This window comes from Acanthisitta chloris, unplaced genomic scaffold (assembly GCF_000695815.1).
Source record: "Acanthisitta chloris isolate BGI_N310 unplaced genomic scaffold, ASM69581v1 scaffold29816, whole genome shotgun sequence".
NCBI lineage: Eukaryota > Metazoa > Chordata > Aves > Passeriformes > Acanthisittidae > Acanthisitta > Acanthisitta chloris.
Window position 1 is genome coordinate 4,144 of NW_008676959.1, and position 15,309 is coordinate 19,452.

Sequence of the window (15,309 nt, forward strand, 5' to 3'; positions counted from 1 at the left end):
CAGTTCAAGTCATTATAGCTCTCTACTGTTATGTAATGCAGAAGTGAAGTAAAACATTCAAGGATGTTAACTCAAACTGTGAGTGTATATATAGCATTTTGCTTATCTGCATGATTACATAAACAGATTTTAATTTGCTAACCTTGTGCAGTTAGAGGGTAAATAAAAATACCAGTAGGCACATCAGCTGAATTGGATGGTATCAGTGGAGCTGTCCATGGGATTGCCTCCAGAGTCTATCACAGTAACATCTTTTTTAATTAAAAAAAAACCCCTCCAACAACTGAGAAAATTTGGTGCTGACATTCTTCCATCTATGTAGTTTGTAGGGCTAAGGAAAAAACCCTATGGCTTAATATGTCAATTGTACTAAGCTGTTGTTCCTTACTGTACCCGATGAGCTGAAGCCATGCAAAGGCAGAGGCAGACAGCAGTGCCCTAGGCAAGCATGGGTGCCCTCTAGTGCTTTCTGGCAGGGTAACACCGTTTAGGACAAATTTTTCAGTCCTAGGATGTTTGGGCTGTTGGTTGCTCTATTTTTTTTAGTGTTGCTACGGAATATTTATTTATTCTGGGGAAGGTTTACACTGCCATGTATCCCACAGAAGACTGTTGTCAGATGTAGCTGAAGAGATTGAAATGCATTGGTTTAATTTTATTAGTGGCAAGTGAGCAAATGGCTCCTTTGCCTTGGTGTTTTCTTCCCATTTTGAAGCTTTGCAACAGGGACTCAGCAGCACCTCACTTATGAGGAAAGGCTGAGAGAGCTGGACCTGTTCAGTCTGGGAAAGAGACGACTGAGAGGGACCTCATTAATGTCTATAAGGATCTAAAGGAGGGTGCCAAGAAGATGGAGCCAGGCTCTTCTCAGTGGTGTAAAACAATAAAACAAGAGATAATGGGCAGAAACTTATGCATGGGAAGTTCCACCTGAATACAAGAAAGAAATTATTTACTGTACGAGTCACTGCACACTGGAACAGATTGCCCAGAGAGGTTGTGGATTCTCTCTCACTAAAGATATTCAAGAGCCTTCTGGATGCAATCCTGTGCCATGTGCTTTGGGATGGCCCTGCTTGAGCCGGGAGGTTGGACCAGATGACCCACTGTGGTCCCTTCCAGCCTAACTGCTTCTGTGATTCTGTGAATCTCTAAAAATTTCAGTAGTACTTTAATGCTGATCCCTCACTGGGATCCATTATTGCAATCTGTGTATGTGCATTTGTGTTAGCAGGTTTTAATGAAAGCTGTAGGCTTTGTGTTTGTTTTTGTGGGCTGACTAAATTAGATACTGTGTTTTGCTAAGGGGAGGTTTTCTAAAATGTGAGGGAAAGTTGATATGTCTGAGACAAATGGAAGTTTTTTTAATGCACACATCCACCCCCTCACTCTCCCTTGAATTAAGATCTTTTAATCTGTTTGCTTGGTTATGAGCTTCTCTAAAAGCCACACCTACTTTTGCATAAGGGTAGGTGTCAGAGGGAGCGGTAGATTTCAGGTATAGCAGTAACTTATAACATGCCCCAGAAATCAGTAGCTTTCTCCTTAAACTTAGTAATAATAGTTTTCTATTGCATCTTAATCAGCTCTTTAAGTTTAGAGCAGAAGGGGAAAATATTTTTCTTTCAATACAGTAACATTATTTTATTAAAAGCTTATGTCTGCAAAAAGAGCATTGGAAGTCATTCCTGTTCCTTCTGCTATGCACTACCTTTTCTAGATTATCTTGCTACTTAAGTACAAAATTTCTTTCCCAATCTCTGCTTTTTCACTGAAAAGTGTTAGCTTTAAAAATACTGTAGCAAAGCAGCAATCTCTATTACTTTTGCACTTGATAATCAGTAGTGTAATTAGCAACTCAGTTCCCACATAAGAAGTGTTACTGTATCTGATCGTGAACAGGTTGACCAGTACCAGCTTAAGAGATGCAACTATAATCATGCAGTTCTATGTACTCTTTCTGCAGCACAATTACAGTCAAAATAACAAACATCTGTGTTTCTTGCCTTTTTGTGACAGACTGAAAAATATCCTGTCCAAGACACAGGAGTACCTAAAGGTAATTTTTGTGAATTCTGTCTATTCAGGTGTCATAGATCTGTGTTGTTACATACAATAAAACCTGTACTGTTATCCCACACATTGAAAAACTCAGAGTTTTCCCTAGATGTTTATGTTTTAAATATCATGTCCTCTTCTGTATTTTTAAGGTCAGTTTTGTGTGTATCTCTAACTTTTGAAACTTCCTTCCAAAGTTTAGTTTTGATCTAAAAGTCAGTCTAAAGCTATCATCAGATCTGGGTTCTCAATCTGTGGTCCCATCAAAAAACAGTGGTCAGACCACAGATGGCAGAGACATCATAATGTTAGAAGGTGGCTTTGAAGAGATTAGCAGTGCCTTCAGGTTGTCAGAAATGTAATCAAGAAATACATTTCAGATCTTTTGCCTCTGACTGAAGTCTCAGCCTTGTAACTAATCAACACTTTGAGCCATCTTTTACCTTCAGCAGGTGTTAATACCACATCTACTTGGGAGCCTAATATAGGTCCACTCTGCACAAGTTCCTGCCTCTCCTCACTGAAAATGAGGCAAGGGAGTGCAGGTTCTATGTTGCACTGAAGTCAAATACATGGATTACACTGTGAAGATCCCCCTTATGGTTTCCTTGACATGTGGGGAAGGGTTTTTTTGTAGTCATCCCAGGCTTCACCATTGGCTTTTGTCCAGGGAATGCACTGGCAGGGGCTAGGTCGAGAAGCACTGCAGGTAGTGTGTTCTCCAGCCTGTGTTGCACAGCAGGTCTGCAGAAGGACAGACACAGGAAACTATGCAGAAGTTAGTCACAAAGGAAACATTTGCTGAGGAGTGTTAGCAGTGTAGCACTGGGGTTGAAGAAAGATTAGAGGATATTCTGAGGGTTTGAGGAAGCCAGCCAGAAGAAGAGAGCATCTTCTCAGAAGCACTGCTCAGTAAGGAAGGAGAATGTGGGATGAAAACTACTTGAAATCATTAACTTCTTTCTGTTTATTTGCAGGCAGGTGGTTTGGTCCTTCCAAATTGTTTATTAGCACTAAAGCAATTACTCTGTAGCATTCTTTTCCATGTCCTGCTCTTTACTTCACCCATCCTACTCAAGATTAATTAGATAAATTCCTAAATTTCAGATTTGTCCAAGTTGTTTGAAATCTGAAATTGCATGTTTTAAATGTATTTAATTTTAAAAGGAAAGCTAAGGTGCACATAGAAATTTCAGCACTTTGTGTAGAAAGGAAGTAAACTTGGTTCATATTTAATTTTACTTTCTGTTTCCTCTTGCTAAGTGTAAGAAGATGTAAGTGCTAACATAATTTGACATTTCCTCTTTGGAGTTGAAAGTGATAGAAATACCTCTTAATATCCTGTTCATTTCTGTGATTTATTTTTTTTTCCTGAGAATGACTTTTCATAACTATTTCTATAAAAACACAGGCTAAGAAATATGAAACTGTGAGCTAAAAAGTGTAACAGATGTGCAGGTCTGACTGTGTAACACAATAATGTTTGCTTCTGATTTAATGTTTGACTAGACAGTACATTGGTGAGAGTTGCTTTTATAGGTCAATTAATTAATGGGCCATTTTGGGGCATCATCATTATGATCTGTATTAAACATTGGCACAGCTAGAGGTGAATTACTATTTGGCTTCAAGTTTCAAGAGTCTTATAAAACCGGAAAAAGAGGAAAATAACGATTTTGGGGTTTTTTTTCTTCCGAGAGTAAAGATGAATTCTTTTGATTCAGATCGATTTCTTAAGTAAGATAAGGAAATCTGCCTTCATTTTGTTATCTGATGATTCATAAAGATAATAGCTGATCTTTAATGAGGTTTTACCACTAAACAAACAGAAAATGGAAATGTACCAGCACTATAAATGTAGTCACCTCCATGGAGAATTCTTGTGTGTAAAACATGTAGAATTTAGCCTCTTCTAAGCTTGTGTCAATGGTTGGTTAGCACCTGACCTGGGGGAATTATGCAAACGATTTGATTAGGAGTACCTTATTAATCATGCAGAGTGAAGTTTGTCCATTTGCACATGGTTCAAAAATTATTTATGTACCCCTTGTATCCCATTTTGAGGGCTGAAGTGATGCTTGAAGGATTAATAGAGTTTGTGCTGTACTGAGGAATGCTGTACTTTTCAGTGGACTCCCTCGGCAGTTGATAAACACACTTTGAAATGGATTATTTCAGTGCTTCAGAAAATTCTTGTGTAGTAGAAATGAGTAGGATGAGCCCAGTTCACAAAGAGTCAGAATAAAAGGTAAATGTTTATGCAGTACATATTTCAACACCTATCATTGTGTGATGAGAAAAGCAAACCAAAAATTATAGTGGCTCGCAACAGACGTCTTCAGGCTACTTTGATGCATTGGTTCAGTTAATATTCTGCAGTCAGCTTTCTGAAAGAATAACATGACTCTTGCTTTAAAAATACTGTGGTGTTTGTTTACAAAACAACTGCTATTCTAATATCTAATCTCTGCAAGGATTATATTTCTTTGCACAGTTGTGCTCTCCATCATGGTTACAGTCTCTGCTGATTAATATTTTGGGCTTCTAATCTAGCAATTCCCAGTGGCTGATCATGATATGGAGTTGAATTTTATATGTCAGGCATCCATAATATATGTTTGATAGCCTTACTATTTAAATGTGTATTTGAGTGGAAGACCAATGTTTCACATCCTTTGTCGTAGATGAGGAATATCTAACAGATCAAGTTACATTGGAAATTGCATCTGTGAACATCAAGACCCTTACATCAGATTCTGGCCTAATCCAACAGGTAAGAAATATGATACTTGAATGTAAACTAAGTTATTGCTGTTGATTAAATAAGTATGTTAACAAATAAAAATATTTTCAGTCTATATCTGGAGAGCACAGAATTACTAAGTAAAACAGACTAGAAATAGCCTCTCTTTGCAAGAGTTCAATGAAGTGAGATTTTGTGAAGAGTAAAAGAAAGGTTATTTTATCCTTAACATGTACTTTTTAGTTTAAATAGGTTTTGATTAATGTGTAGATGCTCTGAAAAAGAGCCAGGAAATAGTTAAGGCTTTGTCATGCATGTTCTCCCTCTTTCCTGTTGAAAATAGAGCCAGGGCAGAGAATAAGTGTAGAAGTAAGGAATGCTAGGTTTTGCCTTAGGGGAGGCATTTGACTGTTTTGCTTTGGTTTTGGAACACTGCTCTTCCCATAGCTGAAACACTTTCTGCTATTTATGAAACCTTACCTTGCCATAGGATGGGCCATGTTGGGTGACTCCCATGCTCTGTGGTTATCATCTTTCAAGTAAATGTTAGTTGCTGAATTTCAAATTGATTCTCTTTGGGTTGAGCAGAAAACTTGGACAAGAGAAAGGAATGAGCATTTTCCAGTGAGACAAGAATTAAAAGGAGTTCCTCCTGCCAGAGTCTCAGCTGAATTTCATCAGAAACAAACATGAGTTTTGTATGCATTTCACAGATGATGGAGGTAATGGTTCATTCCCATCATCAAGAAGAAAGCATGCATTGACAGCTTAGAATCACTATAAAGATAACACAGTGTATTAGGGTTCTAATGGTTCTACAGAGCTGGAAAACTTTCTTGTTAACTTCAGACTGTGAATAGGTTTATGGCTTGATTAGACCTGTAGAGGCTGATTGGATCTTTGTTGTGGACAAAAAATATTCTTGCTTAATGCCTTCATTTCATGGGCAGTAACACTACACTGTTTTATTGCAATTACATTACAAGAAAATGGTCTTGAATAAACCTGAGTGCATCTGACTTGATAAAAGTGGATAATGACTGATCGGTAAAAATAGGAATTTTGAAAACAGATATATGGCACAGGTAAGTATTCCTGCTTTTCTCTGTACTTTTTGCAGCACTACCCACTCTAGTTATTTTGTTATCACAAGATGTGTGTAATGACATAAAGGCATTTAAGTATTAGTTTTTGCAATACAGTGGAACTTCCAGGAATTCTCTGGGGAGGCTGAGCTGTGCTGGGAAGTTTCTCATTCTCCCAATGAGTTACCCTTTTAAAAATTTGCTCCTCAGGGCTCAGTATTAGTACTTGCCTCTTTAAGGAATTTGTGTGAGTGGAGACAAGTACTATAATCAGGAACTTCAGATTTACTTTTTCTTAAAAGTTAGGTGCTCACATGTTGCCATGAAGGCCACGTTCATGTTTAAAAATATGTCTAGATAAAGCTGGTGGTGCCAGTGGCAAAGTAAACTACCAGAAGATAAAGGCAAGGCTTATTCTGTTGCATGTATTTCACTTGAGCAGAGAGCAGACATTTTGATGTTGCATGTGTGATCTTGCAGTTTTCAGGGAATAAAGAAATGCTGAAAACAGTATGCAAATTTTTCCTTTTCTCACAAAGTCTGTAAATATTTTGGAGGTAGTTCACCTTTTTTATAATTGGGTTGTGAACATATGCAAATTCACTGCTACAACTGAAACTGCCTGTATTCTATTTTTAGCAGATTTCTTAGTAAAGAAGGTGTAACAGGTAGGAATAGAGTATCTTATTACACTAGATTGGTACTATATGTATACATTGACTCATGCTTGCAATGCACAACCTGCAATATGTCAAGAATCCTGCTGTGATAGTTTTGGAAGAAATCAACAGAAAGAAGAAAAAAATCAACAGTACTTTATTGCAGCTCTCTAAGGCGAAAATCCCTTTCTGCTTTAATCTTCCAATCCTCAGCAGAAGAAAGATATTTCATCTCGTTCCACACCCACATAGTTAAAGGGCAACTGCAGTTTCCTGCAGTTCTAGGGTCAAGGGGCTGTCCTTCCAGTGTTTAGAAGTTTCGAACCAGTAGAATCAAAATGTTACAACCTGTGTAAGAATCTCAAGCTGCTAAGTAATTTTGTTATGTTTAATTAGCAGGCGAAAAACCACTGAGGGAATGTTTACTCCAAACAGGAGGAAGGTTAGATGCGAGCCACCAGAAAGGTTCAAGTCCACCTGTTGTCTAGAAAAGCTTCCTATGTATGTAAAGAAGTTTGTAAAAAAAGCTCCTCCACTTTTCCAGGATCAATAAAGCAGTCCCTTACTGCTGCGTGTTACAGTCAAAATTCTTGGGTTTTCTTAAACACAAAACATTTAAAGATTGTTTTTAATCAAACCATATGAATTGTTGAACAGCTCAACAGCTGTTGAGGGTTTAAGAGCAAATTACTCAAAAGATACAGTGCTATAGCATACCATTAATAAAGATGCCATTATCCAGTGAATGCAACAAATGGGGCAGTTTTGTGAGCCAAAGCATGGAAATGCTGCCTGAAAAGACTTTGGATTGGTAATAATTCCTCAAAACCATATATATTCCCTGTCTGACTTTGAAAGCAGCTCAGCATTCTTTTAAGTAATCTCCTGCCAGTTGTAAATTAGCCAAATAGTTTTATTGGTGTTCTAGTACATTGTTTTATTTTGATTTATATTTGTTTTCTGCTTTGTAGCCAGAAGACAAAGACACACAAAACCATACTGACAATTCACTTTCAGGTAATATGTCAACTTTATTGTTCTGCCTATTTTATTCCTAGATTTTCTTTGAAAGTACTTTATTAACAATTGCTATTTGTTGTAAACAAGAACTGCCTGGGTAATCAGTGCTTGTGGAGCTCATTTCATTACCAGTGTCATTTACAGCTTCCCCTTTGCTCTAAGAGGGTGGTGATCAATAAGGCAGACCATACTAAATGTGTAGGTTGGGCTTTCCAAACGCATCTAGTCTGTCCACCTTTGGAAGTGATCTGTAAATAGCTATTGGGAGAGAGCAGAAGCTGGCAGTAGGCTGTGGGGCTAATCTCACAGTTATATGAGGTCTGCTGGGGGGTGTGGTGTGTATGATAGACAGTTCTCTTAGTCTAACAGTGAGAAACTGAGAGATTCCTTATAGTAAAGAAGCTTGTCCTATCATGTTGCATTAGGATTATGCAATTAGTTGAGTAGGTCATTATTTGCTTTTCAGTGTCCAGCATAGAGTATCTTAGAAAAACATGATTCTTTATGATGCTTTTGATAGTCAGCACATGGTATAGCACAAGAAGCAGGTTGGTTTAGTTTTGTTTACTTGTAACTGTGCCCTGTGTTTTCTTTACCCCTTCTTCCCTGCTTCTATTGGAGGATAAAACTTACTCTGATATCCCTGCCAGAGTAAATAAGATGAAATTCAGATAGGGTGCTCTCCTGTCCTTTGAGCTCAGCCAGAACTCTGGATTATATTCCTTTGGCCTTGTTTGTGTAAGTAAATGTTAGTATGAATGAAATGATCAAGTTTTGTTTCACTTCAGCAAGAGTTTAGGGTGCACAAGAAGAACAAAAGAATTAACATACATATTTCTGTAAAGAACAGCTGCAAGGCCTGTGGAATACCTGTGAGCAAAGATGTCGCCAGTATGTTTGCCCTTAACAGGGAATCTAAGCTTTTGTATGAAGTTATGTGTCTGCAGCAGTGTTGTTGCTGCACGTCCTGACTTGTTGAAAACTTCAGAGGTTGTCTTTGGCCTGCTAAAAAAGCAGCCTCATGAGCAGTGTTACAAAAATAACAATAGCCTGTTCTTTTCTTAAAATCAAAATACAGAGTGCACACAGACACTACATTCAGCTCACCATTTGAGAGTCCTTCTGGCATTTTCACATGATCTGACAATAATTACTACAAATAAATTAATAATTAACACCCCTCAACACCTACCACAAACCCCACAAACAACCTTAGCAGATGCTGTTGTTGTATGAGTAGGTGGCATTAAATAAATTTGTTCTTTGCCAGAGATACAGTTCAAGACTCCAATCCAGTGCTTGTAAATTGTGCCACTGTTTTCTGTTGGTTTTAATCAATCTTCTGATTTATATCATCCCCCTTTTCAAAGAGTTTCATCCCTATACAATGAGGCTGGATGTAGAAGCTTTAGAAAATGCTTCTAGGCTGTGTCCATTATCTAATACTCTTTGGAGATACCAAATTCTCCCTGCTTTCAAAAAGGACCAGGGAGAATTAAGGTCATATCTGCAGCCAAAATGCTCAAACCATGTCTTACATCACTGCAATGTGAAAAGTCTTGTTATTGGTCTTAGACTAGAGGTATGACTAGAACTAGTTTCAACATGCTTTTACAGGTTATTAATATATAATACAGTCTGATAGTACCACATTGTTCACAATGCTGGGGATACACAAACTGTTGTGTGTAGGAGAACTCTAAATGGCAATTTTTGGTATTTGATGCAGATTTTAGAACATATCAGCACCTCCTTCCAGCAACTTGGTATTTCGTTTTTCTCAGACATGGAGGAGTATGCACTTCATACTATTCCATAATGTACATTTAAAATAGGCTTCCTTGGTAGAACAGGGACAGCTTTTATTTTAAGAGCCCTTAGAAAGCAAAGGAACATTTCTACTTTTTCATTGTGGTAAAGTACTAGATGTAAGTTGTGTTTGCAGCTGTCAGTTGTTGTTATGAAGGCAGCAGCTCAGAAATGCAAAACGTTTTCTTTCGTCCTACAACACATGTATTATTAGATGCACATAATGCACATATAATCCTGTTTGTGATGTAAGTGGCAAGGAAGGGACATAGTTCCCAGAAACAGAAAAGGGCAGTATTCTAGCTCACACACTGCATTGAATCCCATGTCTTTTCTGTTAGAAGTATAAATATAGACCTTTCAAAACTACTGTCCTTTTGATTAAAGCCACTGAGTGCAGTGAAGAGAGCAGTCTTAGAAAGTTCATTTCATGAGCTTTCTTCACAAGGAAAGGCATTGCATGTCACTATATTGACTTTTTAAGAAGCAAATTCTAGGGACATAATACTCTTCAACCCTTTATGCTTTTAACTTTTTGTTCCTGGTGAAACCACAGCAACAGATCCTAACTTGTCCCTATGTAATGTTTTTTGCTGCAGATCTCAAGAAAACCTGCAAGGAAAATGTCACCTGCTCCTTGTGCTTATTCCGTGCACCGACCATCAGTGATATGCTCAATGATGAGGACTTGTTGTACACAGTGAGGCTAAAGCTGGACCCCTGCCACCCAACAGTGAAAAACTGGAGAAATTTAGCAAGCAAGTGGGGGATGACTTATGATGAGTTATGCTTCCTTGAACAAAAACCCCAAAGTCCCACCTTGGAGTTCTTGTTACGGAATAGTGACCGGACTGTGGAGCAGCTGATTGATCTCTGTAAATTTTATAAGAGAATTGATGTTGTGAAAGTGCTGCTGAAATGGGTGGAGGAGGAATGGCCCAAGAGGGGGAACAGAACTTACCAGAATGACTTCTAGGTCAAAAAAAGTTGTTAGTCTGTACATGTTAAACATTGGGACTAGCTGCCACTAATATATTGGATGTTTTCCTTGCAAAAGAGAAAGCCTGTACTGATGGTTCATATACTGTGTAAGCTTTATCTACTGTATACACATATGTATGATCTATGCCCTCAGGGTTGCAGAGGTAACCAAAGTGGGTTATCTCCAGGTTGTGTTCTTGAGCCTACAAATACCTTCAGCTTCTTTGCTACTGTGCGTAGGCTTCCTAAGCAGAAGAGGAATGAAAAAGTCAGACCACTGGTTTTACTGCAGCAGTTGTGAACCAAATCAATTGAGTGCTGTTGCTATTGGGAAAGCCACAATTAGAAGGCAAATCTCTTGGCCTTACTGGCAGCCCTTCCACAATTTTGTATGTTCTATCTAGTAAAAGATGAGGTGTAATTTTTTTCTTCCTTTTTATTTTTTTTAAGCTTTATGACACTTTCTGGCACAGGAACACCTCAGTGTTCTAAGTAGCAATTTGGATTTGCATTTTACAATTAATTCAGTGTTTCAACATCACATTTGAGCAAATTAAGCTTTAAATCTCATTTCTAAACAAGAACAGATGTTAAGCAAAAATAGATGTTAAACAAAATAATTACTTGCATGCTACTACATCATAGTGCATATATTTACCCATTGAAGAAATCATGCAATTCAGAGAGACTTTACAACCATAATCTCTAGGGGCCAATAAACCCCAATGAAAGTGCTCTATACTTAAAATTAGTTTCCAAAGTTTTGAAGACAATATACACTCGGAGTGCGTATATCAAATGCCTCTCACTGCAGTGTGAGAGGCTAATGCCTCACCCACAGTGTTTCATTAGCATTGACTATAACTTCCCTTTTCACAGGCTGTGGTTTTCTTTACAGTCCTGTGGGTTGACCTACTTTCTGCCCTACACCGAAGTAGTTGCACACTTGTGTGAAACTAGCACAAGTTTATGTATTGATTAAAGCCACTCTAATGGAAGATTAACAGGTGAATTCATCTACAGCCAGGTGGATGGTTTTTAAAGCACTTACAGTGGCTTAGACTGATTTTTTTCAAATGATTTTGATACTCTGAATTACACTGTTTACATTTTAAGTATTTCAGAAATTGGTCGTTTTCCTACCATTCTTCTGACAACTCAGACAATACTAATATGTACATTAATGTATATACCAAAGCACTGGTGAATAGTATGTCAAGATGTGGGGTAAAACTAGGACAAGCTACAGGTTGATACACTGTTTACTTTTTTGAGTAGAAATAACTAAGGCTTAGTAGCAAAGCTGAGGGAAGTCTAATGCTGTATACTGAGTTTCTTGCTGCAAAAGAATGAAAAGGGACCTTTAGTAATACTATACTATAGATACTGAGTGATATGGTTACAGAGGATCTAGAAGTAAGGACCAACATTTTCAATGTCAGGCATTAGTTCTGGGGTGACATAAATTACCTTTATTTTACAGACGTCAAGAAGCTGAAAATCTTGTTTCAAGTTGAAAAGATTGACTTAAATTTGAGGTTTGCATATATTTTTAATACTTTTTTTTAGAAAAGACTGGAATTTTTAATAACTTTTTTTATCCATTCCTCAAAAAAGCTGCTACACTTTAGAACTTTTCACTTTTCTAGTTATATTTTAAAGAGGCAATTGTAGTGCTCTATCTTGTTGGGGCTGCAGTTCAAATGTTTCATGTTCCCGTTCTAGGAACCAGGGTTTCCAGACAGATGTCTGTCAACTCTAACTTTTGCAAATAATCTTCTGTCCTTAGTTAGATGCTCTAGTTCAGCTTTGAGGACTACTGCTGTGGCTGGGCTGTCTGCTATTTTCAGTTCCTACAGAGGCATCCAGTGCCTATATGCAAATAGCTCATAATTCAGCTTGTCCAACATAATCCCCATACCTTGGGCTGACTGCATGCATGATTTAGGATCATATGTCTGTGTGTTAAGTTGTTCTTCTGAGTGATGAGTGCTGGCATGTATGCCAACAAGTTTTCCCTCCCATAACATACCACAGCTATATGTGTGTGGTATTATAATATGCTCTGCTTTGGTAGATCCAGTCCAGCAAGGAGTTGGAACACTCACCTAAGACTCACAGTGGGAATACAAAATGATGCAGCAGCATTCCTGAGTCAAATGTTCAACTGAAATCTACCCCTTTTCCTGTTTTCTGGCTAAAACTTGTAAAATTTTGAAGAAACGCTGTGGTCTTTTGGAGATGAGTTTTGATCCCTTGAAGATTTTGGAAAGTCAATGTAAGAATTCATGTCTGATGGAAATAAAGCTGCTTCTAAGAGTTCATAGGTGGATTCTGTATAAATTCAGCTCTGAAGGTTGAAAATGTTAGCTTTAAACTTCACCACACACTGGATTGGTATACTTGAAATACATTTTTTTCCTTTTTGTATGGCATAAATTGAGATGTACACACTTTTTTTTTACTTGTTTATCTGTTTACAAGTTACTGGGTCTGAATGTTCAATTTATTCTTATATCTTCTGTTATAATGTAGACTATTTTTGGAAAAAATAGAGATTGTCAGTGTTTGACTTTATTGTATTTGTTTTTATTACAGCTAGGGAAACAGCTGTTTTCCTTCTCACCAGTCACCTTGGAACCACTGAACTATCAACTAGTCATGCTGTGTAAAAAACATGTACGAGATTCACGGCACTTTAAAGCACTTACGTTTGCAACAGATACTGCTGTTCAAGAAAGGAAGATGGATTTTGTAAAAAATCTTTTCCATATGAAAAAAGAGTCAGTTTTGATAAGATGATGAACAGATGTTTATCTAGAAACTTGAAGCAGAGTTACTAATTACAGAGAGGTATGAAACCTATACTGAGTAAACTCTTCCTGAATTAATAACCAATCTGATAATGGACACTAAAAAGACTCTACTTAGGCTATCAGTTTTGTTCCATTATACTTTTCTCCTATTCCTGTAGGAGACCAGCTCTCCCTTCAGGGATTCCCATTTTTTTTGGCTGCCATCTCTGTGCCTGTAGGATCATGAGTGGCCTGTCCCACACACTTTAGCTCCTATGAAGCTGTCCAAACCATCATATTCTTTCATTCCTGCAGCTTTGTCTAAGACATAATGAGATCAAAAACTGTTCTTCGGTGGCAAAGTTATAGTGCTGTGCTCCAGGAAGGCCTAGTTTTGCTGTGAGGTCAACTGTGAGGCATATCCAGCAAAGTGGTGACAGTGTCCAAATCGCCTCACTTGCTGCATGCACTTCCCTTTGATTTATGGAGAGAAATGCAGGATGGGTTTGGGACTGTCCTTTGGAAGTCTACCATAAAGGATAGGGTAGTCAGCATGGGCCCAGATGCTTGCTTAGAAATAAGTTGTACAGAAATTCTAAACCAGACTTCTTCCTGAACTACTACTGAAAAACGGGGAGCTGCAGCTCAGCCTGGGCAGTGCTTTGTGCGAGAGACTGCATATTTTTCACTGTCTCAAACTACCTCCCACAATTCCAAGTCAAGCTGTTAGCAAGAGGAAGAAAAAAAAGTAAACTCTGCCTTACAGTTGTTTAAGTTTGGGCAACACTGTTGACTTGTGGCCAGAAATAGTTAGAAATTATTTGTCAGACAGCAGAATTGTTTAAACAAGGTCAAAGAAAGTGTATGGCATTTAAAATAACTTGCAGAGCAGCCCACTTGTGTAATTTTTGCAGCATATCACGTCATTCTGTCCATGAAGGCAAAAGACTTGGTTCTTCATACCTAGATTCAATGTATCTTGTAAACTTCTGCATCATTTTTTTGGGCAGAAGGACAGAGCACTATTAAATGAAGATTTGGGCTTGTTGCCTGTTTTGGCAGAAAAGTGCTTTTCCTGGGTCCCGAGTTCAGCTAGTCTTGATTGCATGGCTATGGTCAGTTGGTCTTAAGTGGCTAGGGAAGGTGTGGATCTACTGATTAGACAGGCTGAATATGAGCAGCAGTAAGAAGAAATTATTTGGAAAGGTGGAGTCTGTAGTATTTGTTTGCTTATATTTTGGCCAAGGACTGGGACTCTTACAAGACTGATGGCAAAGAGAAGTTGGCAGACTTGGGAAAGGCTTGCTGTGCCCTCTGTAAAGGCAGAGGGGCAATTAAACAGCCAGGCAGACTTACTAGCTTGTTTGATCTCTGTATTTTACATTTGTAAAATGGTGATTCTTGATTTCAAAGGCAGGTTATTTGGGTAAATGTGTATTTGTTATTGTGGTAATGAGAGTTGTGTGAGATTCTCAAACTAGACAAAGATAGAGCAGTACAAGTCTTGTTAGTATGGGATCAGCAAGATTGGCTTTAGCCTTTTTGAATTCCAACATGAGATTATTGGTGTGTTAGATTTTTTCAGGCTTTGTTTACTAGCCTTCACAGTGCTATGAAGATGAGAATTAAAATAACAGAAGAGATGAGAAAGAAGTAGCTTCTGTCAGAAATAATTGGTGAGTGATAATGTCTGTGGTGTTAACTTACTTTTTCCTCTGATCTATAGACAGAAATTGTTTCCTTGACTGAAAGTGTTCGTTAATTAGATCTTTAAACATTTTTGATGAAATTCCAGAAACAAGACCAACTGTGTTAGTAGCTTGGATGGTAAAGGTGTTCCATGTATCTGTGTACAGCATGAGATAGATATACAACTTTACAGATCCTGAATCTGCTTTTTTTTTCATTATGAGTTTGCTTCCAAATTACCTAATATTTAGGTTGGGAATGCTTTTTATCTCCAAAAATAACCAAAGGTTCATGTTGTTGATGACATAAAACACATTTACGTAACTAAAAAGTTCCTTAACAGAAAGAGACCGGATAAGGAAGGGCCAACCAAATCCTTACAGTAGCAATAATAACTCAAGTTGAAGCTGAGGATTGTTTTTCATCTTTGCACCCAACATATGTGAGCTTCCCCTACTTTAGTTTATTCA

The 15,309-nt window shown here is 37.9% G+C and overlaps 1 protein-coding gene across 1 annotated transcript in view; it reads left to right on the plus strand.

Moving 5' to 3' along the window:
- The window catches only part of EDARADD (EDAR-associated death domain), a gene marked incomplete at its 5' end in the record, with an annotated part of 14,130 nt that extends 3,364 nt beyond the window's left edge, over window positions 1-10,766 (plus strand). The window contains 4 exons of the mRNA XM_009076336.1: window positions 2,020-2,059; window positions 4,743-4,831; window positions 7,517-7,562; window positions 9,974-10,766. Of these exons, the coding sequence (XP_009074584.1) occupies window positions 2,020-2,059; window positions 4,743-4,831; window positions 7,517-7,562; window positions 9,974-10,350 (552 nt within the window). The remainder of the gene's footprint in view (window positions 1-2,019; window positions 2,060-4,742; window positions 4,832-7,516; window positions 7,563-9,973) is intronic.
- Window positions 10,767-15,309: the final 4,543 nt, after the last annotated feature.